This window comes from Poromitra crassiceps, assembly GCF_964638095.1.
Source record: "Poromitra crassiceps genome assembly, chromosome: 8".
Classification (NCBI taxonomy): domain Eukaryota; kingdom Metazoa; phylum Chordata; class Actinopteri; order Beryciformes; family Melamphaidae; genus Poromitra; species Poromitra crassiceps.
In genome coordinates this window covers 11,208,589-11,235,899 of record NC_139629.1, presented here as the reverse complement: position 1 = coordinate 11,235,899, position 27,311 = coordinate 11,208,589, and the positions used below count along the sequence as shown (strand labels likewise).

Here is a 27,311-nt window from a genome sequence, read left to right as displayed (position 1 = left end):
TCCATCATGCTCATAACAGGCATTAAAATAGTTGTTACCTATCTACACAGTTTACAAGCGCTGGCTGGATGACATAGTTGCTCCCACTACTAAACCATTAAATTAAAACACAATGCAATGTGATTCTGGGTAGCCGACGCGTCGCAACTCGCAAGGGTTAAAAACGTGGACGTGCTGCTGATCAAAACTTGAAAACAGTGTCATCATCATCGAGCCTCTGACTTGCCTCATACTCATAGACTGTCTCTGGGGAATTCTACTTTTAAAGGCAGGTCTTGGCTCAGTCTGGCTCTCTCCACGGATGCGCGCCGACCTTGGAGTCTCCAGACGCACGGGCTACTGAGTGAAGAGCTGAGCAGAGCCGAGCGCGCAGCCCCGGCCACCGACAGACGGACTTTCACTCGGTGACCTGACACTTCGCAGTTCGCACTCAGAAAAGTGAGCATCCCGATCTTGTTATGATCTTGCCATCGGGGTGAAAAAGGACAACGACGGATAGGCTACCCACCAGTTTATTTCGGTTCGCCTTGATGCGCAAATTAGGAGCGTTGTTTCACTTGAGCTGCTGAATGTTTGTAGCCATACGCATTGTTTGCAGAGAAGTGTCTCAAGGAGAATTCACCAAACAACCGAGAGACGTGTCACGTTTGGGAGGAATTTAGCGCAAAGTGGATGGAACAACTTAACAAGGAGATTTCAACGGCCTTACCCAACGAAGCGAGGAGGTATTGCCTTTGGAAGAAGGTAAGGGAAAAAGTTGTCAGATTTATTTTACCCCCAACTCACCTCCCCCTCCCCCCTGTCTGTCTAGGCTTCTCCCAAATTGAACGCATGATTCCATCTCCAATGTTTCCCACTTCTTCGTCCCGTGCAGGTGATCAGAGCGATGCTCCAGCAGCATGCAGCGGATCTGCTTCTGCCCACAGAGGATTTAAACGCCGCTCGTCTTGAATAAGTCTGAAGTCTGAGAACATGATGAGAGCTCTGCAAACACTCTGGCTCCTGTTTCTCCTGCACCAGGTGAGGCGGGCGGGACGCTGCTGTGCCAGTACGCCGACAGAAACATTCAAACAGCAAAAAAAATAATTATAGTTTATTGATGGGCAGCCTTTCATAGACGGGGCTACAGCATGGCATAGCGCTTTGTTAGTTATATTGTTTGGCTGTAGCCTACTCTAAATTATATTACTGTACTGTATTCTGTTGTTCACTGCAGACCTGCATTATATTAGTCACACATCATGCCAAATTACATTATTAAACTAGATCGTGTCATGCAATACAATTTATGCAGTTAATAATAATCATCATTAGTCCACATAAACTCCTTTTATTATCGTTTTATTATCTATGTTAGGCTAGAGCATATTTGTTTCCATGGCGTTTGAACATGCAGGCAATTTACTAAACATATGAATGGAAATATGTTTCAACAAGTCTTAGGGCACCTAATCACCAAATGTGAGATTTTTATTATTTTATTTATTTATTGCTGTAAACTGAAATAATAGTCATTTTAACCCTGGTTGATTGGATTTCATTTTCCAGAACAGATGAGAGATTTTATCATTAGCCATGCTGTGTTATACAATATGCAATTAATTTCTTTAATTGCATCTGAATGAACTTATCTTGCCTGTTTGGCAATGCAACTTTTCTTGGCAAACCTATTAAGTATGATGCTTAGGGGGGGGGATCTGCATCTGTATTTGTTGCATAATGCAAACCATCACATTACACAGCTTGTCAATCTTTATCAACATCAACATGAAGATTATTACACTGTAATTAAGAATTCGGAAATACTTTTAATAAAAAAAATAGTTAGGCCTAATGAATGCATAAAAAAAATCACTCTGTAGTGTAAGCCAGTAATATTTTTCTAAGGTTTGCCTTACTGCTTTAGGCACATGCTTACATTATGGTATCTTGGTATCTTGGGTGGCTTCATCATGGCCAACAGTATGGTCTGCATCTCCATTCCAGCTACATCACATGGCCATTTGCGGTAAATAGCCGTCATTTTTATTTATTCTCCTCCTAGGGAATTGTAGCAGGTTTGACCTCTGGGTTGAAAGCTCACAGCCCGGTCTATGTGCCTCAAAGTGTCTTTGCCATATTAAGACCGAGGCCGGAGTCAAAAGACGAGCCAGGCGATGGAAACGACAGCTGAGAAAGATGCGCGCTCAGGAGCAATCGTTAATCACAAAAGGCTTTTGCTGTTCCTCCTTGATGACTAATACAATATTATTGAAAAATAAGTCCATGCTAATCCACATGAAATTATTTTGTTCATTTTACTGTTGGGCATAAGCCTTGTGCGGCCTGATGCGGTTTTTATTGCATGACTAAGCTCTACAAAGATCATGAGATTTAGGCAAATCAAATCGTTTTACGCTGCCCTTTTTGACGGCTGCCGAATCGATGCCATCCTCCATGGGGAGTTGAATAGCGTGATTGTTATCGTGATTGTTCTTGCTTTACGGAGTCTAGCCGTGATCAGACCCTGACGGAAAACGCCACGTGGATTGAAGAAGTTCTTCACATCGGTGCCATCCTCAAAGACGCTTTGTTTGAAAGATAGCTTTGAACTGTACAGATGCTGCGGCAAGAGTGCTCTGTGGCTGCTGTTGTAATGGGCCTTGTGCTTATGGGAGAGCTCTGCCTCCAGAGAGAGGGGGGCGGCTGCTTCCCTGGAGAGAGCCTGCCTTGATACGCCTCAGTAGCTTCTCTCCCAGCGGACCTAGCTCTGGCTGGCTGGCTGGGGCCATATTGGCCCTTATCAATATTCCCCTACCTCTCGAAGGTTGAAAGATGCTTAAATACCAGGCCAACACTTATGAAACATGTGTGCCAAAACTTTAAAACTTGAATCCAGATGCAACAAACCCCAGGTTTGTCCTAGGCCAGATTCCAACCCAGGATGTCTCAGATGGTACATGATACCATGGTTATATGTTTATAGCTTAATAGTAGATGGGATGATAGGCATATATTGAAATTCAATATATCGTGATACAAAAGAAGAAAAGACGGTTCGACCATCAAATTCAAAATTAAATTATTTACATTTGTAATGACATTTTCATATGGTGGTTTACATTCAAGCAAGACGATGCCATCGCTACAAAGATTTGTGGGTCAGAAATAATCAGAATTCTGCAGTCAAACTTTGTTGACTGTGAAACTATTATTTAACCTTACGAGGCAGCTGGATTCACGTGAGATCATGAGATCACGATCACACGACAAATCCATCTTGCCACGCTTCAATCTATTGGTTTGAATCTCTGAACCACCAGTGGCTCACACCAATCAGCATCCTCTGAGGCAGCTATGGGCGGGCTTTGGTGTGACGCCGGCGAGAGCGAGCCCGTGAGAGACCGATGCTTCATCCATTTACCCGCCACATATTTTTTTGAAAGTGCCTGCCCTTTCAAACGGTTTCCCGTTCCCAGATGGTTATGTGAAAAGAAAACGAACCATCTGGCAGCATCAGGTTAATTATTTATTTCATTGTATTGTGAATCCCAATATTTCATATTGTATCGTGAGATAAGCATCTTGTCCCATACCCACGGCCACTTAATGTCTCAGTGTCTGTAGCATAGGCTTCCACCTCACACCAAGGCACACTTTTAATGCCTCAGTGTCTGTAGCATAGGCTTCCACCTCGCACCGAGGCACACTTTTAATGTCTCAGTGTCTGTAGCATAGGCTTCCACCTCGCACCGAGGCACACTTTTAATGTCTCAGTGTCTGTAGCATAGGCTTCCACCTCGCACCGAGGCACACTTTTAATGTCTCAGGCCATCATGTACACTGATGATGGCCTAAGGCTGAAACGCGTCTGTTTTGCCCTTAATATAAAAAGAACTTAAGATTTACTCTAATTCGAGTGCTGTTGCCTACCTCTGTTTGTGTGATCTCCCTGCAACCTGCACCGATTGAGCTGCTTAAGACCTGGAGCTGTGCGAGCTATTCCCTTGCTACATTTTTATTAATGTCTCAGTGTCTGTAGCATAGGCTTCCACCTCGCACCGAGGCACACTTTTAATGCCTCAGTGTCTGTAGCATAGGCTTCCACCTCGCACCGAGGCACACTTTTAATGCCTCAGTGTCTGTAGCATAGGCTTCCACCTCGCACCGAGGCACACTTTTAATGTCTCAGTGTCTGTAGCATAGGCTTCCACCTCACACCGAGGTACACTTTTAATGCCTCAGTGTCTGTAGCATAGGCTTCCACCTCACACCGAGGCACACTTTTAATGTCTCAGTGTCTGTAGCATAGGCTTCCACCTCACACCGAGGCACACTTTTAATGTCTCAGTGTCTGTAGCATAGGCTTCCACCTCACACCGAGGCACACTTTTAATGCCTCAGTGTCTGTAGCATAGGCTTCCACCTCACACCGAGGCACACTTTTAATGCCTCAGTGTCTGTAGCATAGGCTTCCACCTCGCACCGAGGCACACTTTTAATGTCTCAGTGTCTGTAGCATAGGCTTCCACCTCACACCGAGGCACACTTTTAATGCCTCAGTGTCTGTAGCATAGGCTTCCACCTCGCACCGAGGCACACTTTTAATGTCTCAGTGTCTGTAGCATAGGCTTCCACCTCACACCGAGGCACACTTTTAATGCCTCAGTGTCTGTAGCATAGGCTTCCACCTCACACCGAGGCACACTTTTAATGTCTCAGTGTCTGTAGCATAGGCTTCCACCTCGCACCGAGGCACACTTTTAATGTCTCAGTGTTTGTAGCATAGGCTTCCACCTCACACCAAGGCACACTTTTAATGTCTCAGTGTCTGTAGCATAGGCTTCCACCTCACACAGAGGCACACTTTTAATGTCTCAGTGTCTGTAGTATAGGCTTCCACCTCGCACCGAGGCACACTTTTAATGTCTCAGTGTCTGTAGCATAGGCTTCCACCTCGCACCAAGGCACACTTTTAATGTCTCAGTGTTTGTAGCATAGGCTTCCACCTCGCACAGAGGCACACTTTTAATGCCTCAGTGTCTGTAGCATAGGCTTCCACCTCACACCGAGGCACACTTTTAATGTCTCAGTGTCTGTAGCATAGGCTTCCACCTCGCACAGAGGCACACTTTTAATGCCTCAGTGTCTGTAGTATAGGCTTCCACCTCGCACCGAGGCACACTTTTAATGTCTCAGTGTCTGTAGCATAGGCTTCCACCTCGCACAGAGGCACACTTTTAATGTCTCAGTGTCTGTAGCATAGGCTTCCACCTCGCACCGAGGCACACTTTTAATGTCTCAGTGTCTGTAGTATAGGCTTCCACCTCGCACCGAGGCACACTTTTAATGTCTCAGTGTCTGTAGCATAGGCTTCCACCTCGCACCGAGGCACACTTTTAATGTCTCAGTGTTTGTAGCATAGGCTTCCACCTCGCACCGAGGCACACTTTTAATGTCTCAGTGTCTGTAGCATAGGCTTCCACCTCGCACAGAGGCACACTTTTAATGTCTCAGTGTCTGTAGCATAGGCTTCCACCTCGCACAGAGGCACACTTTTAATGTCTCAGTGTCTGTAGCATAGGCTTCCACCTCGCACCAAGGCACACTTTTAATGTCTCAGTGTTTGTAGCATAGGCTTCCACCTCACACCAAGGCACACTTTTAATGTCTGAGTGTTTGTAGCATAGGCTTCCACCTCACACGCTTACAGCCATGGGGATGAGGTCACTCACACACAGAAAAACAAGACACAAATTACACCCCGCCCCCCCCCCGCTCTCTTCCCCATCACACACACACACTCACACACTGAGACGAACGTGAAACAAACGGTGAAAACGTGTGGCTGGCTCCAGCATCTGTGCCGTCCCTCAGGGACGTATCAGAGGGTCAGAGCCTCCCTGGGAGAATCCATCCCTCCCTGTGACATCTGCTGCAGTGTGGAACCACAGCACAGCACAACACTGCACATGGAGAAGATAGAGCTGGGCAATTATGGACAAAATCAAAGATCACAATATTTTTGACCACATACCTCGATATCGATGTTGCAACAATATCGTAGCGATGCCTATTGGTGCTTTCACAAAAATATTTACACAGTGAGATTTTTGATAAATAATCATCAGTAATGTGAATATAACGACTACTATATACTATATATACAATATCTAGTCTCAATCACGCGATATAATATCGATATATTGCCCAGCCCTAGATGAAGATAAAAACCTACGTGAGCTCTACCCTCTCACCATCTCCCTCTCCCCTCAGCCGCTCCCCATATCTCCTCGCTCTTATTCCGTAGATCCCATGCAGGGAACGTGGGGTATTTTGCGACGCTGTTCTGGATTAAGCACGCGAAGACGGGTGACAAAGTCTATTACGCCTTTGTATCCCAGGCCAGGGTCGGAGCTCTTTGCTAATAATGTGCCACAACAAAGCATCCATGTGGCCCCGTGCTGCGGGGATCAGAGGGTGAAATGAAATGCATTGCTGCCCGTGTCTTTGTGAGCGTAACACCAGCGAGGCCCAGGTGGCACAGTAACAGCAGCGAGGCCCAGGTGGCACAGTAACACCAGCGAGGCCCAGGTGGCACAGTAACAGCAGCGAGGCCCAGGTGGCACAGTAACAGCAGCGAGGCCCAGGTGGCACAGTAACAGCAGCGAGGCCCAGGTGGCACAGTAACACCAGCGAGGCCCAGGTGGCACAGTAACAGCAGCAAGGCCAAGGTGGCACAGTAACAGCAGCGAGGCCAAGGTGGCACAGTAACACCAGCGAGGCCCAGGTGGCACAGTAACACCAGCGAGGCCCAGGTGGCACAGTAACACCAGCGAGGCCCAGGTGGCACAGTAACACCAGCGAGGCCCAGGTGGCACAGTAACACCAGCGAGGCCCAGGTGGCACAGTAACAGCAGCGAGGCCCAGGTGGCACAGTAACACCAGCGAGGCCCAGGTGGCACAGTAACACCAGCTAGGCCCAGGTGGCACAGTAACACCAGCTAGGCCCAGGTGGCACAGTAACACCAGCGAGGCCCAGGTGGCACAGTAGTATCTGGAGAAAGAGGCTGTGTGACGCATTCGAGTGACAAAGCCCGGCTGGCGTACAAGTAAGCTGGAGCGCGTCTTGTCTGTGCGTCTTCATCCCTCCAACTTTGATGTGCTCCGATTTAAGGGATTACAAGTCATTGCTCAAATGGATTTTGCCTTCATTTCAAATTCAGTTCATTTATTTATTTATCTGCCTATATGGACCTGATTTACCTCCTTCTTCCTCCGAAACCCGGAAAGGCGTTGGAAATGTAAAAGCCTAAAGTCGAGCCGGTGCAAATCTTTTTAGACGCTAATATTGTCGTGAAAAGCGACCAGAGGATTTCACCCCACTTCCATTTCTCTCTGCAGGGCCAGACTGTGACAGCGTGGCTTCATTCAAAGTCGAAACAGGGCTCTGGCGACTGGCAAGGACAACAGTTTTATCCCTGTCTTCATAACAAAACACAAATTCTACATAAATTCCCTCTCTAAGGGCCCTTTACCCCTTTCCCCCTTCCCCACGCTCAATTAGGTCTCTGGTTTGATTATTTATTTATTGTATATTTAAAGGCAACTAACAGTGGAAAGTCTACTCAAATCTACAGTGGGGGGATTAGGAGCAGCTTTTAATCTCACGCTTCTGATAATACTGCATGGGCTGATTGATTAGTTTTTCAGGAAGCTTATGTCAGAAAAACCTAATCCGTCTTTGGATTGTGCCAGCCTTGTAAGGTTTTCCGCTCCGCCACTTTATCATGGCGGCGAATTACAGAGCTGCTGGGCTGTGATAAGGTCCCCGTGTCTTTCAGGGACCCCACCGCCCAGCCCCCTGCACCCCCCTTTCCCCTCTGGACAAAAAAAAAAAAACACTGTTTATATTCTTCACATCCTTGCTCTCGCCCGGTCTTCACATCAACCTCTCCCAGGATTTGCCTTGTGAGAGAGAGAGAGAGAGAGAGAGAGAGAGAGAGATGAAGAGAGAGGAGTGGAACTTAAGTCTCAGGAAAAACCACCAGAGAAATCGGGCGGCATGGAGCGAAAAATCATGTTTGAGGGGAAAATGGCCAGTAGAAATATCTGTGGAAGTGATTAAACACGGATTTGAGTGAGTGAATGGGTCCGTGTAAAGACCGGTGGAGACGCGCTGCCTTCCAGGAGCTTACAAGGTGCTGATGTGTATCTGTGCTCATATTGGGGTCACAATCTTTCTAGCCAGAAGGCTTGACTGGCTAATCCCTCATAAACAATAATACTGTCCGTGGCATTTTCAGCCCTCGCCCTGCATCATGTTGTTGTTGGTCCTTTGCACAAAGGTTGGGAGAAATCCCTCAAACGCAGTGTGAGCGACAACAGCCACTGCAGACTGTGTATTGACAGAGTGCCGCACACTGTCCCAATCATCAACTGTTTCAATCATCAATCATAATTGTGCGCGTGCTGACAGGAAATCCATTGATACGGCTCCTCAAATGAAGAGAAAGAAGGCCTACATGATTGATAGGCGTCCTGCGATTGGCAGTTGTATTGACAACGACAATGACCCAAATCTGGCCGTCGGAGCACAAAAGTCCAAACACAATTATTCACAACGACACGATGACTCCAGACTCCCCGAGCTCCTCTTCTGCTGTGAACTGTTGGGTGTTAGTAAAGTGCTGAGCAGCCTTCTTAGAGCCGGCCACATCTGCTCAGGCACATTATGTTTAATACCATGTTGAATTTTCCTGCTCTTGGTCCACAGCTATGAATTTTTATGGACAATGTGGAGCCCGAGGCGCAGTGTTAGATCTGGAGGCTCCACTACCTTCTGCTGTTGTTCTTAACTCTCAGCAGGGTCCGAGGCATCCAGCACCCCCCCAGGGCGGCGCACCTCGGCCCGGCCCCGCCCATCAAACTGTCCCGCCGGGCGACTCAACAGAGTGTGTAGATGGATTCACGCGGGCGTTTCCTTTGTCCGAGTCGTATGGGGGTAATGCGATTATGCGGCGATAACTCTAGTCACGTTTCCGTTCAGGTTTCCATTCAAGCGAACCTTTCAAAAGTCGACAATCTTAAAATTCGAATCAGGTGCACTTCCCTTAATGGCTGTTAAGCAAATAAATAGGTTGTGCATGTGGGGAAGTGAGACAAAATCATAGACGGAGACTATTGTATCTTGCACTAATTGTACTTTGCACTATTTTGGTCTGAGAGGTATGCCTGAAAGGCGATGAGTATAAATGACTGATGTATGACACTGACTACCTCAACTTGATAAGCGTTTGCACGTGTGATCACCTATGGTGTTTTTAATGTACTCTCTATGTCTATATGTACTGCAGTATTTTTCTTTTACTCCAAGACAAATCTCTCCCATGGGAGACAAAGTGAACCTTGAACCTTGATAATAATACCTAGCACACCGTATTAATAAGGGTCTTGATCGGTGCCTTTGAACAAGTTCATACTCCCCAAACACTGACATAAAGTTGGTAATTACCACGTGGTTTGCTACCTGGAAAAGGCAATCATAATACATGAATCATAATACATGAATCATAATACATGCCTGAGCTCAGGAATGTGATTGACCTCTTTAATTAAACCCGCATTGCTTTCCTGTACAAGGCAGCGTGTGACAGCTGCAGAATGAGCACAATAAATCTCCCTTTCTGATCAACATTATTCCCGTGTTTTTGCATGTTCTCCTCTGCCTCCGGGTTTGAGGCCTCTCTCTCTCTTTAGCTTGTCATTTCCAGGCCTAACAAAGCGCTGTCAGCTCCTCTCTGTCTTTGGAGATTTCTCGTGAGGTACCGGCTGTCTTCAGAATGGCTGCGCGAAAATGGAAGCGACGTCTCTTCTCCCCTCTTTCTTCTTCAAAGGGAGATGCTCCCCGCGAAATCAGGGGTGAAAGCATCCCCGGAGAACAGAAACACTTGCTCTGTCACGTTTAGTGGATCTATCGAGGCGGACGTGCGCACGTGCGAATTGAGGGAGAACAACTGTGAATATAACACTGTGTTTGCACGCCGTTTGCAAGCCAAAGAAACATTAAATTGAAGTTGCCACCAAAGATTGGTATTTGCTTCACGGTAAAATGTACGTTTTTTGGAGGAGTTTGACAAAACACGGTGTGCCGTCGTTCTACGAAGCGGGTCGTTGCGCAATATTGGTCAAGAGGACGTTAATTACAGCGAGGCCAAAGCGTATCATGGTATTATCCTCTTGAGTCGCTGCTATCAGGTGTGCAGAGGTGTGCGGCTGGTGTCGGGAGTCTTTGACCGTGTAAGGGGATTATGAAAGTGATGATGCGTTGAAAGGTAACGCCTGCCTGGAAGTGAAGTGTTCGGGGCTTTGCAGCTGTCAGATGTGGCAGGTGCTGAGATAACAAGTATCCCAGATTACCTGAAGGCCCGCGCGCCACAGCCTCCCCTCTTCTCTACGCTAGCTGGGATCTCCGTTAACGCATCCGCAACATCCGGCATTGCAACATTGGCATTTAATAACCCGCAACTTTCCCCTTTCAGAAGGAACGAAGTGTAACGGTAGCCAGCGGGTAGTGCTGTGCAGTGAGTAAACCTCACTCCCCTACAGCTCAAGAGACGTTCTATAATCTATAGTGACATGCTATAGAGCTCATGGGTTTTAGCCTCCTCGCTAGAGCGTCTGCCTCCCATGCCGGAGGTTCTGAGTTCGATCCCCAGCTATGGGGGGACTATACAACACGGATTACATAAGTATGTAGCTGGAATGCAGCGTTAACGTGATAATTCAATTCAAAAAACTTTATTAGTCCCGCAAGGGGCAATTTAAGGCATGAATACTGCAAACAAGCTGTAGCCTACTTTGTACACATCCAAAAACAATACAAGAAACAAGACAATAAATACAATAAATGACACTGATAAAGCAAGATCCCTGATTACAATGTATCCAACACCACAAAGGAATATAGGTGTCAGATCAATATAAATTAAATTCAGTCAATACAATCCAAGTGCATATTAGACTTGTTCAAGGGTTCAAATCAAAAGGTCAAGGTGCAGACTTAGTCTATATAAACTGACCATTTCTTGTACTGTGGCTGTTCACCAGTCGAATGGCCTCTGGAACAAAACCAAACTTCCTTCTGTTTGTTTTGCAGGCAGGCTGTCTAAAGCGCTTTCCTGATGGCATTAAGTCAAAACAGACATGAAGGACATGTGTGGAGTCATTGATTATCTTGTGCGCTTTCTTGAGCACTTGTGCACTATTAAACTGTACTAGGGATCTTTGTGTTTTGCCTATAATTTTAGAGCTAAGGTTGACAACACCTTGCAGTCTGTTCTTGTCTTTTTGACAAGAATCTTTTAATGATCTGTTTGATCTGCAAAATTATGAGGACAAAAGAAACCAGGCTGTAAATCTGCAAACCTGCTTTTACCATTGACTAGGTGTGGTGACAGAGCTGCTAACCCTTAAAGAGTTTCCCCTGATGGTCTAAATCAGACCTGGGCAACTGGCGACCGCGCTGGAATTGCAAAAAATAATTAGTAATTCTGGCCAATACTCCACTTCTGTTATAACATTTCAGTCTGGAATATGGAATATCTTTCAATAATCTTTATGACTAAAAGGCTAAAAGTAATCTCATGTGTAAGAAATGACTGTTCTACATTGAAGTAAAAATGTAAATAATTAACTTGTTGGTTTTAGATTTTTTTTAGCTTCAAGAGTGCATTTTTGTTCGTATGACCCTCAACACAGGCTTTGAGAATCCCGGGCCACTTACTGATACTTATGCTTAAATTAACCCAATTCTGGTTTATTTCAAGAAAAACATTTTGGCTAGGTGAAATTCTAATTGGCTGGTAACTTTAAAATCTAGCAGCCATATTGGCAGGTGGTCAAAAAAGTTAATTTCAAGCCCTCAGCAAAATCTGGCCCTTTGGTAGCGAGGATTTTTTTGTGTGGTCCTCTCTATCATCAAAGTTCCTGGGTTACGGCATGACAATAGTTGTTCGCCCCCCAGCAACAATCTGGGTTTCTCATGTGGCCCCCCATGAAAAATAATTGCCCACCCCTGGTCTAAATGCTCTTTCAGAAGCTGATGAGAATACAATTGTGGGGTAAACACTGACTACTCGTCATTTTATGGCACGGAAATGGTTCAAGAAACTGAAGTTCAGCTCAAAATATCAGCTATAGAGCTCAACAGTCAAGTGACATCTCTTGCCCCCGAAGTGAGTTTCCCACTCATTTTCTTCATAGACATTTTGAAAAATCCATATACAACTAGTTTTAAGGCTGGAACCAAGCCAACCCATGGCCTACGACCCTTGAATTTTTGACCTCCCCCCATTGTTATTTTTTATTTTTGCTCCAACCGAAATGTTTTATGCTCATATAAACTTATATAAAGTCCTCGTTCTAGTACCAGTTTGATTCTACCTGTTTGTCCCTATCGGACCTCACCAGCGCTTTCGTCCATAGACTGATTTCAGTATCAGACTTCAAAGACCAATATTGTTAGAACCCTAATATATTTATCTGGATCTTAGGCTTCATTTTACATTGGAAATGAATTTCCATAAAAAGCAACAATGTAAAAACAGCGACACTCTGATCACCCTTCAGTTCCTGCTGACTGGGAGTAGTGAATCTTTGTTCCCTTTGTTAGGCAACATTGAAGCAGATTCCCGTAGCTCTGTCCATAATGGCAGCTTGTTCTGTTTGGTGTGTGATGATTTCTGCTGTTAACCGTATCGGTCCCTGTAGGGAAAGCCTCTTTTCCACTGGGAGGTCGGCGGGGGTCAGGGGTCAAGGTCAGGGTAGGGATTGAGTGTGACTCAGGGGTTTGAACCTTTAGTTCTAAAAAAAAAATCACACCTAGGTGTTGAAGTAACAGCACCTTTATGCTTACACGAAATCGCCAGTGCCAACTGCGCCAAGAGGTGCGCCGCAGCTGGCCGGCCTATCGGCGCAGCTCGGCGGAGGGAATGTGCAGCTTCTCGAAAATGTGACCAGCACGAGAGCTGTGATTGGCCGTTGCCTTGTGCCGTGCACATATCCGCTGACGTACTTGTTGTGAGGAATGAGGAAATGCCATTTCCTCATTTAACAGTGCTTGTCCCTCATCTAGCAAAGCCTTCTGCAGGCTCACCGGAATGAGTTTTGAAATGGAGGGACAATAGAGGTTAGGGTTAGGTTTAAAACCCAGAGAAACTGTTTGGGAAGTCATGGAACAGGAGATTTTGGAGAGTATGGAAGATAAGATCTCCCTAGAAGGTTTGTGGTATGCGCCCATAAAAAAAGAGAAATATCGAGAACCCATCCATCTAGTTCTCCTGTGAAATCACTAAAATATTTCAATTCCTTGTTAGTTTTAATAGTAACAATGATACCCCATTGTGGGATAATTATAGATTTACACAGGGTGGCAAGCCTTTGGAATGGAAGTCTAAGGGTATTGAAAGACTTGTGGACATGATGGGCCCCCATGGGAGGAAATTACGCACTTTTGCTCAAGCCAAGGACAAATATAGTTTACAGGATAAAGAATTCTTAACATACAGTATATGCAGATTAGGACACAGCTGTCTGGCTCTCTGGGCCAGACAGTGATTATACCCAAAACGTCAAAATTAGAAGGTAAGCTGCAAAACATAATAATGAAAAAAGAAAGTATTTTCTTCCAAGATTTATAAATTGCTCAACGGCTCCCAGATAGATAGATGGAGTGCCATTCAAGGAATTTGGGAGAGGGACTTGGGGGTGACCCTAGATATAGATGTTTGGTGTTCAATTTGGGAAAATCTTCACAAAGTCTCTAAATCAGTGAAAAACAAGCTGATTAATTATAACGTAGTACAGAGGTTATACTACACCCCATCAAGATTAAGTAGAATGGGCCTGTTAGATTCTGGTGTGTGTTGGCATTGTGGCCAAGACATAGGGACATTTGGACATCATATGGTTTGGTTGTGTCCAGTAATGAAGGCACTGTGGGATACAGTGACCCGTTCTCTCGGGGTCTTTCTGAACAGCACAGTCACCATGCATGGACCCCTTACTGTGCCTTTTCAATTACTCACCTCAAGGTGCCTGGCCCAAACATCATAAACGCCTCTTGACCATTGGTTGTATGACAGCCAGAAGACTCATTGCACTGCACTGGAAATGTGCAGATGGATTGGACAGTGATCAGTGGTTCAGGCTGCCACTAACCTGGTGGAGCTCTACAACGAGGAACATTCTGAGTGGGCAAAGGCGCTAGGTGGTGCCTAGGCTAAATCTGGTGCACCTGATCAGCTAGTAATAGTTTTGAATGGTAATAATACCTTTCTAAATAGCAGTAATGGAGCACAGAGTATAAAATTGCATCTTCTGCAGTAAGCTCTATCTATCTGTATATATAAAATTTAGTATGTGGGCTCTGTCCACTGTTTCTGATGATGCGATCAGTGACACACACACACACACACACACACAACAGAAACTGAGGGAGAGAGACTGAGGGAGAGAGAGGCACAGCGGGCAAGCTACGGGCGAGGCCGCGTAGCAGCCGAGCTACGGGCGACTACTTTTAATATACAGAAGTCATTCCTAATATTTAAATTGTCAGGCTTTGCAGGCTCTGTATATTTATTGGTTTGTCTGTTTGTAACACTTTTTGCAATGTGCAGTAATTATGGTCTGCGCTCTTTAGGCCAAGCAGAGCCCTGAGGCTTGAATCATGGCACAGAACTTGAATAATGGTAATTTCACTGTTTGACATGGTCATTTGGCCAGTAAGCTAACTCAATAATTGCCAGACTAAATGAATGTCTGCAAAACTGTTTTTTGGTGAAGTTCTTCTTTAAGAGCCTTATCTAAGTGAAAAATCCAGTGTGCGCTGGCTCATACACCAGGCAGTATAGTAGATGTCAAACAGGCCTGAGCCATCTCAGCACCTGCAGTTTATAAAGTTTCACTCACTCCAGTCACGCCCCAGCCCAGCCAGCCCCGCCCCCAGGCACCTAGAAGCACACATCCTACATGCTAAAATGTCTCAACGTCACACTTGCTCTTCAGGCAGAGATCTACAGCTGGTGACACGTCGGTTAGCTGAAACTCTATTTGAGAGAAATACATACAGTATTACAGACATTTGTATTTTATCCTCTGCATTTGACCCATCCTATACTAGGTACCTACTGTACCTAGAACCTATAGAGGAGTGAGCAAGTGCAGTGCCCGGGGACCAACTCTTAGGCTACTCTTGCATGTCTTTGATGGTGGGAGGAAACAACACAAACTCAGGGGAAGAACATGTAAACTCCACACACATAGGACTTGCGACGGACCAGGGTTCAAACGCGGGACCTTCTTGCTGTGAGGCAATAGTGCCCCTCTGGTAGGAGACTCCAGAGCATAAGGTGTAGGACATCTAGAAATAGCACATATCCTGAGGCTGTCCGACATCTCAACTTTAGCCCAAATGCACAGGCACTTTGTGCTAGAAGGGTTAGTACCAGCTAGTTTTACACTTTTCATTTTAAGCACCTTAAAATAGTTTTACAACTTTACTTTTAATACTTTTAAGCACTTTACATGTAAATAGAGCACTTAGCTCTTCTTGGCACCGTGACACTTTGTATACTTACAGGTCCTTCGAATTGTTTGTATTGTTTTTATTGCTTTTTAATTTGTATGTATGGTTTTCTGCTACTTGTCTGGTTTTATTTTTTGTCTTAGACTATTAGGCCTATGTATTTTTTTATTATTTGCATCTTTGTCTCCTGTTACTATTTGTGAGCAATTTGCACCAAGACAATTTCCAATCAACAATGTGTTGAAATGGCAAATAAAGTTCTATTCTATTCTATTCTATTGTAACCACTGCTTACGCAAGCATGTTTTATTCATTAAAAGTCAAATCATTACATACCATCTGGTTTGAATATTCACAAGGTACTATTTACACAAATTACCTTAAATACTTACATGATGCAATAAGCCACAATGTCAATATTGGATCCATAATATGTGGAGCAGTAGACTTACAGTATTAAGAGGCTAAGCTGGCTGCTGTGCTGCGGCCTGTCTCGCTCTCATAGGGGTCAGGTGGTAATGGCCTAAGGCAGGGGTTTTCAAAGTCTGAGACTGTGGGCCTCCCTCCAGATAAAGCTTGGAAAAGGTGCCCCCCTCACTCACCTATCGGATCATGATTGTTATTGATCCCATAGACCAGGGGTTCCCAAACTTTTCCGTCCAAGTACCACTACGTACCAAACCAAATTTCCCAGGGACCACTTAAAAAAAAAAACTTTTTTTTAAAAAACTCTCGTAACGGGACAAGCCCCGTCTTTTATTGTCACACGAACACCACAATACATGCATGCGGCCACAACAACCCATCCAGGCATGTCCTTTCCTCCGGGGGGCAGGCCAGGAGCAGTGGTCGCTTTCTCGTACAGCGCCCGGGGACCAACTTCGGATGTTGTCGTCACTGGTCGGATGACGATGACGATCTGATCTTCTGCATGTTTTTAGTGGGGGGGTTATATACGGAGGAACCCCCTGGGGGAGCACGGGGAGAACATGCAAACTCCACACAGAGAGAAAGGCCCTTACGACGAGATACCCCACCTGGGCAGTAGGCACTGAAGATATGGGGGGGAACACAACCACAGCGCCCACAGTGTCCCAGGCGAGAATCGAACTCAGGACCTTCTGACTGTGAGGCGACAGCTCTACCACTGAGCCACCGTGCCCCCGACTTCCACTGCGTATACCAACCACCCCCCCCCCCCTCGCCGCCCCCAATAAAATAAAATTTGCTGATTTAACCATGCAATAGCAGCAGAAAGGCTAAATGACAATATAAGGCTACTAGCTGGTTCAAAACGGACACACACGGACACACACACACCTGCCAACATTAGGCTGTGAAAAAGAGGACCCCTTTGAAAATGATTTTTTTTCCCTCGCCAAAATTTAGCTTAACTTTGGAGTGTTATTTAACTACCTTCCTGACAAAGTAGCATGACATGGTTGGTACAAATCGATTCCTTAGGTCTTCTAGTTTCATATGATACCAGACACTTCACTCTGGCTTTAAAACTGAGCCTGCTGCAGCCTCTGAAAGTACATGTTCAAAATTGTGACATTTCCCAAATATCACGATATTTCTGAAAATCAGCCCAATCCGGCTACTACTCAGATGTCTATGTAAAACTTTTTTTTTTTTTTTTTCAATTCTCTCGCAGACCACAGTTTGGGAACCAATGCTATAGACACTCAACAATTGTGCCAAGATAGCCTGATATTGCTGTGTGACATATAAGCCGTTTTCACACACAGATCGCGCAAAATTGCAGTTAAAAAAGGCCCGCAAAACCAGCAGCCTCGCCACAGAAATTGCTTTCACACACAGCCAAGCAACACTGCCACATTCCCGTCCTGGGGTGTGCTTTCAAGTGACATCCACCCCTCCCGGATTGAAAGGCGAGCGGAGGCATTTACACCGAGCTCCTCGCCCAAATTAATATTTTCGGTTAGTGTAGCCTAGGCTACTGTATGATGAACGAATTCATTCAACAACCAAACATCGCTGATGTATGCCAGCCAATGAGGTGCAGCTGCGGTTGTTAAGGATAAGCTGATAAAGCTGCGCTCGTTAAGGATCAGATAAAACACGAAAGTGTTGTCCACATGCAGCATGGTAACAAGGCTTTCAATATTCATCTGATCGACTTTATCCATCACAGACGCACCATAATGTAGCCTATTAGGTAAGTTACAAGGCTCATTCTTATCTTTTGGTTCCAGTTTTTTGTAAAGCAAATTATTCCCATCAAGTAGCCTAATTAGGGGCCGTTCGGGGTACTAATGTCAACATCGTTTGAGCATAAAGCCTAACCTACTTACTAGGCACGGAGCATTCCTCCTGGCATCCCTGCAGTCATGATTGTATAGGCTACTTTTTTTACTTTCACTCACTTTCTTGCTGTATGAGGTGATTTCCCCTGTAATTTTGGATGTTGTTTGGATGTCACCTGCAATATCCACTCATCGCCATAGGTGTCACCCAAGAGGACAAAGCTGAAATCTTAGAGATTATCACTTTAAACTCAACTAAAGAATTTAAATTTAAAAAATCGCAAGTGACCCTATTCATCTTCAGTAGTATTTGTGTCTGGTGTAAATAAAAAAATCAGGCGACCCTATTTGAATTCCAGGTGACCCCACTTAGGGTCGCGACCCTAAGGTTGGGAACCACTGGCCTAAGTGCAAACCGATTGTAGTAGGTGCATAGTTTTTCTTATTGGGGATTACAACACTGATGTTTCTAATAATAATCATACTTTGTTTAAAATGTTCATTAATTTCTGTCACAGGTTTGACTTGCATCAGTTAATATTATGTTAATATATACAGTTAATATAGAGTATTATGCAGTACAGTACTAGTAAAACTGATCTCACTAGAGTCTGACCGTTCTAAAATATCACAAAGTGGGGTAGTCAATTTTGGTTTGAGTGACCACTCAAAAGTGTCCAAGGAAAGTAAAAATGACATGAAGGCTGCTTGTTCTTGTCCCTTTTGTCTGTAGGCCTACGTGGACGACTCCGCCCTTGTTGTTTCACATAAGGATAAGGGCATGGTGTGAGGGCTCACAGTTAAGGTTGGAGACACAGTAGTACTATCAACAAAAAGCTGTGTTACTTATCTATGCTGTGAGTTGGACCAGTCTCTCACCAGGGAGAGGATGGGCTTAAAAGTCATAGCAAAAGCCAACCAAAAAAATCAAATTCCTTGCCAGAAAATCTAATTTTCTGGACACAAAAACCCTGACATTGCTGTCCATGGCTTTAGTGCAACCCCACTATGACTAGTACATCAAAACTAAATTGCACACATCTCAAAATAAATTGATAAGAGTTATGTTGAATGTATCCTCTCCTGTAGCCTACCCATGTTGGCCGCTTCCATGTCACAGAACTAAAATGGTAGTCAATTGAGAGCAGGGTCAGGCATTTCAAGGTGGGTCTTACCCACAGAATAGTGTGTGGCTCCATCTCCAACTACTTAAAAATATTTTAAACTTGTCAGTGATACTCATGGGTACTCGACTAGAGCTACTGAAACAAATTCCAGACCCTGTAGGTTTAGGACTGCATCGGGGAAAAACACCTTTCTCCGCAGCTATAGAATGGAATCTGTTGTCACCCCGTTTTAAAGAAGTTGTCGCTGCCAACCGTTTCAAAAGAGGAGTGAAGGGATGGCTGCAGCCAATTCATTACTGTATGTAATGTCTTCATTGTTTGTAAGTTACTGTATGTATGTATGTATGTATGTATGTATGTATGTATGTATGCATGTATGTACCGGTATGTATGTATGTATGTATGTATTGGTGATTTTTCTATGTCTTAAATTGCTTGTGCTGTGCCGACCATTGGTTGTTTTTTACAAATGAGCACCACAATGGAAACAAGTCCTGTACTTTGTGTGTGAATTCCTCCGCAATTTAATACTGGTGTATGGGTTTTCTCTGTTCATTGTGTATTTTTAACATCTGTCTGACATAAATGCATTAATTGATTCATGCTACATGCGTGCGCACGTGCATGCACGCACGCGCACCGACCGCAGCCCTAGCTGTGTGATCGGTTAGGTGTCCCCAGTGTGGATTTGCTGTTGCGATCCACCACAGTGCAGAAACACCTGCCATGCGTTTCCCTGGACGGCCTGTGATTAAGAGTGATGGCTTGGGAGCGTGAGGCTGTTCCAGCGATCAGAGCGCCAATCTATTCTTCAGCGGCGTGCGGACTCCGGCCCCGAGGCCCTCCGGGGCCCTCTCTCCTGGAGCTGGGTGTGAATCATTACAAATGATATGCCCTGTAACATCAGGAGGAAGATGGCTGGGGTGGGGGGTGAGATGTGGACTTAATGTGGGTAGGTGCAGCTTGTCATGTTCGATGCTTGAAAACAAGAGGCTGCAGTCGACGCGCCCCCGCCGCAATCGGTGGTTTTAATGCTAGCAGCATGGGCTCAGCGGGTCCAATATGGCAGCTGTTGTGCACGCGATGGCACTGCGAGAATATAAGGTAGCTGTGAAGCCGGTGTAATTTCCGCAGGACGTCCAGATTTTTACTAGGCAGAGAGGCATCAAGTTAATGAAGCTTCGGACACAGAAAATTAGCAGAGAAATGAATTGCACCACCAAAGTGAGGTCAATTTGCACAGATAAATCCATGAAGAACAGTGGAGTGCATCGTTGGAACGGCTCGGCTTGCACTGATGAGCAGGTTAATTGCCCATTTTGTTTATTGTGAGAAAGATGTCTGAAACCAATTTCCCCCAGACGCATATCCCCAACCTTATGTGCAAGGAAAACAATACAAAATCAAAATCAGCCATGGAAAACACAACAGAGGATTATTTTAGCTTGTCGACAGAATGGTGCGAAAGAAGAACTCCGTGATGACGACGCAGACGCCTCAATAGTGGAGAAGAAGACGCGGAGAACTAACTAACCCGACACCTCGAGTCGAGATAGAGGGATCGGGCTTCGTCGATGCCATCAAAACAGGCCCGCGCCGCCTTCGCCCCGCGGCCCGGGAACCCATCACGAGGCGGAGCGCCATGTCGCCGCTCGCCACAAATACGTTTTAACGGCATCTCTTCAGATGATCCAGCAGCCAGATGTCACCGGCTTCTTAATAACTTTCTAGAGGCTAGTTCTGGTCAGTGTGGCAATTACCTTTATGTCAGGCCTCTAAAAGATATGTCTACCCATGGGACAAGCAGGCAGCCAGCTCCATAATGCTCATTACAGATGAATGCTGAGGCTGATTCATCTTGACTCAGTGTGTGGCTGGCTGCTATCAGGCCACTGGCAGTAGTGAGTACCATCACCTCTGGATATTACTGACTGACGTGTTATTAAATCACACGCGTGTGCAGTAGGGATGCACCTTTAAGACCTTTGCACACACCGTGCATTTTTTTTTCGTAGGAGTTTTTTTTTTTATCCGCCATCCGAAAACAGACCGGTCAAACAGCTCGCAAAAGGCTATTGACTGACGCGAAAAACGCAGAAAAACCACTCTTTTCTGAAAACTTTAATGATGGACGAAAGTTTCAGAGTCAGTGTGTAAACGTGAGTGATACAACATGAGGTTGTATTTATTTTAAAAAGATGCGACAATTTCAGACGAAAAATACGGACTTGATATGTGCTAAAGCCTTTACTCTGCACTCCCACTTGAGGTGGGAGAAGATTTGGCAACATTGTGGTCTCCCATAGCCAGACCACACTTCGTTTAGGCGCTGTGGCAGTGCCAGAGACAACCCACTATCATTCTGGTATACAGTGTTCCCACACATTTTCATGGACAACATTTCAAAACTTTTCCATGACTTTTCAAGGACCCATAATAAAGATTTCCATGTAATATGAGGCGGTGACTCTGAATCAATACCAGAAAGTATTACTACACTGGACAATAGGACACACCTCTTTGACCTCGGGTCACGGTTTTTTCTGGGAACATATTGATTTTTGTCCATATTTGTGGACGTTTGCCAAATTGCCTCATTATGATCACTGATTGGCAGTGTTGGGGGTAACTCATTACTAAAGGAACATTACGTGTAATATATTACTTTTAGCAGTAACTCAGTAATATAATGTATTACAAATAGGATTTCAGTAATATTATACCAGTTCAACCATGAGAGACCTGTTGGTAAGATTTAACAAGAGGCTTTATTGAACAAATGGCATGACATGGCAACTACTTTGGCGTATGACTCCATTGTAAGATGACGCCCCTCTTGTGCTGAGAGGGGGGCATCTGTTAAGCTAGGATAGAGAATCCCCCCTCCCCGTGGGGGATTCTTCAGGAGTCAAGACTCATTGGTGGCAGACTGGGGAAGTGGGTGGGGCGAAATGAGAGCTCAGTGGGGACAAACCGCCGAGATGCTAGCTGCTGCTATGATTCGGCCAGAGAGGAAGGTGAGCTAAGATCTTCGCTATATATACTAGGATGAAACTGGCGATGACTGACGTCATAACTGATGTCATACATCATAACTGATGTCATACTTGACTGACGTCACGGGCTGATCAGATATGAGAATATGGAATATTTAGGTCGGTCTAAGTGGGTTGAAATTCAGTCTGCGACCACACTTACTTTGTCAAGTAGCCTAACACAAGTTACTAATTGACTTACTTTTTTCCCCATCAAAGCACATATTTAAATAAAGATACAATCATTTCCTAATCAAATTGTGTGTTCTTATGCAAATAACCACTACGGTATATATGACAATAACAAAGGAAAAGGATAACATTTAGAATTTTGGATGGTTTACACTGACTTCAATGGTTAAAATTATTTTTCGGGATGGTTCGACGGGGCGGCGATCTCATTCTGCTACTGCTGTTATTTTGGTGAAAGTAATGCAAAAGTAGTGTAATAAGTAACAAGTTACTCTACACAGACAGTAATATTGTAAAGTAACTTATTACATTCTAATGAAAGTAACTAGTAATATGTAGTATATTACATTTTTAAAGTAACTTGCCCAACACTGCTGATTGGAGGTCATAGTTTACCCAACTTTTACTGCTACACTGATGTAGCCTACTGCTGCTAGGCTATTTTAAATGCCAACTTTGCCTAGAGAGGATGTTCTGGTATTATGTTAGCCTACATTTGGCTAGACTTTGCTGCTTTGGTACATGACTTAGCGTTGGTGTGCGCTTTCAGTTTCATGCACCTCTGTATGTTTTCATGGAGGATGTACAGACTGGGAAGAGACTCAATAAGAGATAGAGATCCTCTGTGTTTTTTTTGCCTCCAGTCACTTTGCCTTGTTCTGTTGAAATGAGGTCTCGTGTTTTCAGCTCCATAAGTCTGAGGTTATTATCATAATAATGTCTTGTTTCAAGTTGCCCCGGAATGCCTCTAGCATAGCAGCACCGATTAAGCAATCTTAATTAAGCTTTTGTAGATTCTCCTTCATCAGACCTTGCCTTGTTTCACAGCCCCTTTTGTTATACAAAAACTCAATTTCTTTAGTGTGTTTTTCAAGACACTGACGTTTAAATGAACAAGGTGTGTCAGTGTGTGTGTGTGTGTGTGTGTGTGTGTGTGTGTGTGTGTGTGTGTGTGTGTGTGTGTGTGTGCGCGCGTGCGTGCGTGTGTGTGTGTGTGCGTGTGTGTGTCGAGGGAGCAAGTGGGGAGAGAGAGAGAGAGTGCATGTGTCAGTGCAGTGCAAGCTTTCAAGTTGGCAGTGGTTCATCTCTCTCAGGGCATTTAAGTATTAGATATCCCTCTGATGACACCCCCCCCCCCCCCCTTGTTGTCACAGCAATTTGCCCAGTTGCTCATCATACTTAAACTCCTCTCTCGTCTCATTTCCATTATAATCAGCCTGCACAAAGCTCACCTGAGGTTTCCTCTGAAAGGAGGACATTTAGTGTCACCTCTGAAGTTGCGCAGTTTGACACCCGGTTCGAAAAAGGATATCGCGGCTCTGGCTATTTTGCCATTGGGCGCCATCCTTTTTGGCATGCAGCGAGGAGATGCTCCTGTCCAGAGTCCACTCTCTCTCACTTTATGTTCAGCACAGTCTGTTGTTGTTTTTAACGTGACGTCTCGCCGAATCAAATGAGCAACTCATACGCGAGCTCTTGCTAAATGGCCGTATCATTGGGGGGAATGCTGTCACTTGAATTGCTTGATTAAGTGCCCCGTCGGGTGGAGGGACATTATTACAGTGTCGCCCTCATTCGTCTATGTTTATATACGCAGAGGCGCTGTCTTAATTAAGCGTTGTGAGGACTGATAGATGGGCCCGGGCCCGTCGTCCGTGGGAGACGCTTCGATTTCACATTACGCGTCTGGCGGCCCTCAAACAGCGCGCAAACCATTATGTCCCGTTTGCTGTCTGGGGCCACAACTCTAATCACAGGATATACACAACAACAGATGGCTGTTTTAATAATTCAGCATTGTGGAGCAAAATGGATAGGGTTTACAGATGTGGATCGGTGTGTGAATGAACGCACTGACAAAACACATTGTGGCAGACAGACCCACTCGGTTAGCTGTGTAGCCTACATGATGTGCCCGAGTTTAGGCTTACAGCGAAATAGTAATTAGTCTGGAAGTGAAGTGGTGCGCAGCAGCAGCAGCTCGGTGAGATTTCAACCAGCCGCCACTCAGTGCTTTCACATCTGCTTCTCTCTCAGTGATCCCTAAAACCGGGCCTGGGGAAAGCCGGCGCAACTAATTACTAATAAAACTAGCTGAGCTTATTTATAATATATATAATTATTAGAGCTTTATCTGAAGTGGACCAGGAATCAGGCTCTGACTGTGGTACAAGGAGGGATCACAGTTCATGCCGCGTCTGGATTAGCACTGTGGGTTCATACTTTACCATATTAAAACCGTGTCCTATTGTTGGGAACCTTTACAAGCCAAAGTTCATAATACGCATATATAGTAGCTAAGAATAGGCGCGCTGATCTGAGAGCAGTTTGACTGTTAAATCCGGGGGATTTTCATGCCGTCGTGACGACTCATTCCCGAGTTCTTAGAAGCTTTATGCAAATGGCGCCAGAGTTACAGCTCGTCACTGCATTCAGAATCATTCTCATCTCCTTTGTTGTAAATTTATTCTGTCTTCAAAGAGTCACCATAGGTTCATTTATCGATTATGTATTATGTTTACAGGCTTTGTTGTAATCTAGTGGTGTTTTTGCTCTTCCCAGAGATCACCTGTCAATCAAGAGGTGTGTCCAGTAGCCTATACTGTGACAAGACTTTTTCCCTTGGATTTTCTGTTGTCACTACCCACTTCTTCTTCTTCTTCTTCTTCTTCTGTTTGTTCCAAATAAACCAGAAATGTAAAATGCATCACTTCCTGTGCGAGGATTTTTCCTACAGGAAAGAGCTTCCACACCTGTGGCCAGATGCTGTAGATTTAAAAACACACATATGCAGCCTTTTCTTCAGATTTATAAAACGCTGCTTAGGTGGTGTTTACAAATTGTTCCATTTGTATAAATATCAATCATTGTGAAAGTGTGTATGTGCACAAGCCTCACACACTCCCATAATTAGCCATAAATGGATGTGGACACACTGCTGTGTAACCTGGTTTGGACGTAAACACAAATCATCGATATCATGGGCCAGAAGATCTAACGGCGCATTGTTATGCACAGCCATCGCATAGGCCTACCTCGTGTGAGCGATGATGGATTGATCACACTGTACTTCTCATTTTGAATCTGATGTGCATTCTTCATATTCCCACATTACTGTACAATTTGGGTGACTATGTAACTCGGGTTAAATAAAAATGTTATTGCACACATCTATAAATGTTTTTATGTGCAACTGTTTTGAGACCTAATAGGCTGTTGTGCTGAAAAGATGGTAGCTAAGATAGCCCCGGGCTAACTTAGCCCCTTTGCACACACGCATTGTTATGGGTTATCCCCGAAAAGTCGGGAATAATAAAAGAGATAATAATAGAGATATACCTCTAAATATGGCAAAAAAAGATCCAAAGATAAAACAAAATCCTTCCTTGCACCACCCCCTACTTAAAAAGAGTTCCAGCGGCCCTGCTGACTTAACCCCAGCTAGTGTAGTGTGAAAAGCCCTATATTCTGAGTCTGGACAGACATGGATGTAAACTGCAACTTGAGTTGTTGGTGGAGGCATACTGCCATGAGGCGGTTATTTCCAGTTTAAAATGATCAATTTCTTCAATATTTGCATCATTTATACATCTGACCCAAGGTGTTTAAAAACATGTAAAGCAAAAGCTTTCTTGAACTGGCTATAGAGTATACAGAATATCTGTTGTGTAAATTGGTGATAGGAGCAAAACATGAATTTCGATGAAAATGTGAGTGATTATTTCTTCAGCAGTAGTACATCATCTGTCTCCCTGTGTTCTGTTTCCTCTGAAGGTCACATGCAAGAAGGCTCGTGGAGCGGCAACAGAGCTCATCGAATGGGGGGACAGCGACACCCAACAGAAGTTCTCTCCCACGGGGGCGAGTCCACGGATCCTCAACCCCCTGCGCCTGTTCGCCAGGGGCTCCCCTGGGTTCAAGAGCAACATTAGGGAGATGACATATTTAGAGAACATGGAGGACTTCTGGGACTGGTTATCTAACCAGACAGATGTCGAGGGGGCGCAGGCCAGAACTAAACGCAGGCCCATCGTCAAGACCGGAAAGTTCAAAAAGATGTTCGGATGGGGCGACTTCCACTCCAACATCAAGACTGTCAAGCTCAACCTGCTGATCACGGGCAAGATCGTGGACCACGGGAACGGCACCTTCAGCGTCTACTTCCGCCATAACTCCACGGGCCTGGGCAATGTGTCGGTGAGCCTGGTGCCGCCCTCCAAGGTGGTGGAGTTCGAGCTCGCCCAGCAGTCAACGCTGGAGAACAAAGACACCAAGTCGTTCAACTGTCGCATTGAGTACGAGAAGACGGACCGCAACAAGAGGACTGCGCTGTGCAGCTTCGACCCGTCCAAGGTGTGCTACCAGGAGCAGACACAGAGCCACGTGTCCTGGCTGTGCTCCAAACCCTTCAAAGTCATATGCATCTACATAGCCTTTTACAGCGTGGACTATAAACTGGTGCAGAAGGTATGCCCCGACTATAACTACCATAGCGACACACCCTACTCCTCCACAGGGTGACCTAGCGGCAGGTAGTACACGCATCAATCTGTCTTTCTCCATACAATTCATGTAAATCTCAAGTCAACATACAAGCTCCTAGTCCCTAAATACCTCGACATGAGACATAACTTGAGAAACCCTTGAGAAATCTGGTGTATTTATTCCAAACGTTTGTATATACTGTACACAAGGGTATAGGAAGACTAGTTAGGTGTCCAGGGACTAGGATCTGCGGCTTGACTTGGGATCCAGCGTCAGCTCCAAACCCTGGCTGACTCCTTCCTCTGCGATTCCTCCTCATCACAACAGCACATGTCCTCTACAAACCACTGGTAATTAGTAGCTTATCCAGATGTTTTCTACAAGGCTAGACCATAGGCAAAGTGGGCTCCCAGTCAAAAGTAGACCGGCTGCTTCTGCACCAGTAGACCTGCAATGATGCGAACACCCATCAAACATATTCATGTGTGGAAAAGTGTTTTAAAAGGTTCAAATATCGAAAATATTTCACATGGCAAGACATTTTGACACGTTTTACATTTGTAACTTTGACTGCTACATTTTGACCTGCTGGTTGAAATTCTGTATTCATTGCCTTTGACACAGAGCCAACATCCAT

The 27,311-nt window shown here is 45.0% G+C and overlaps 1 protein-coding gene across 1 annotated transcript; it reads left to right on the top strand.

Annotated features, from left to right (window-relative positions):
- The first annotated feature begins 414 nt into the window (after positions 1-414).
- LOC310780938 (neurexophilin-2-like) lies at positions 415-27,311 on the top strand. The gene is made up of 3 exons (XM_083641463.1): positions 415-744; positions 875-1,020; positions 25,964-27,311. Exons 2-3 carry the CDS (start codon positions 973-975, stop codon positions 26,708-26,710), a joined length of 795 nt encoding a protein of 264 aa, XP_083497589.1. The 5' UTR covers positions 415-744; positions 875-972; the 3' UTR covers positions 26,711-27,311.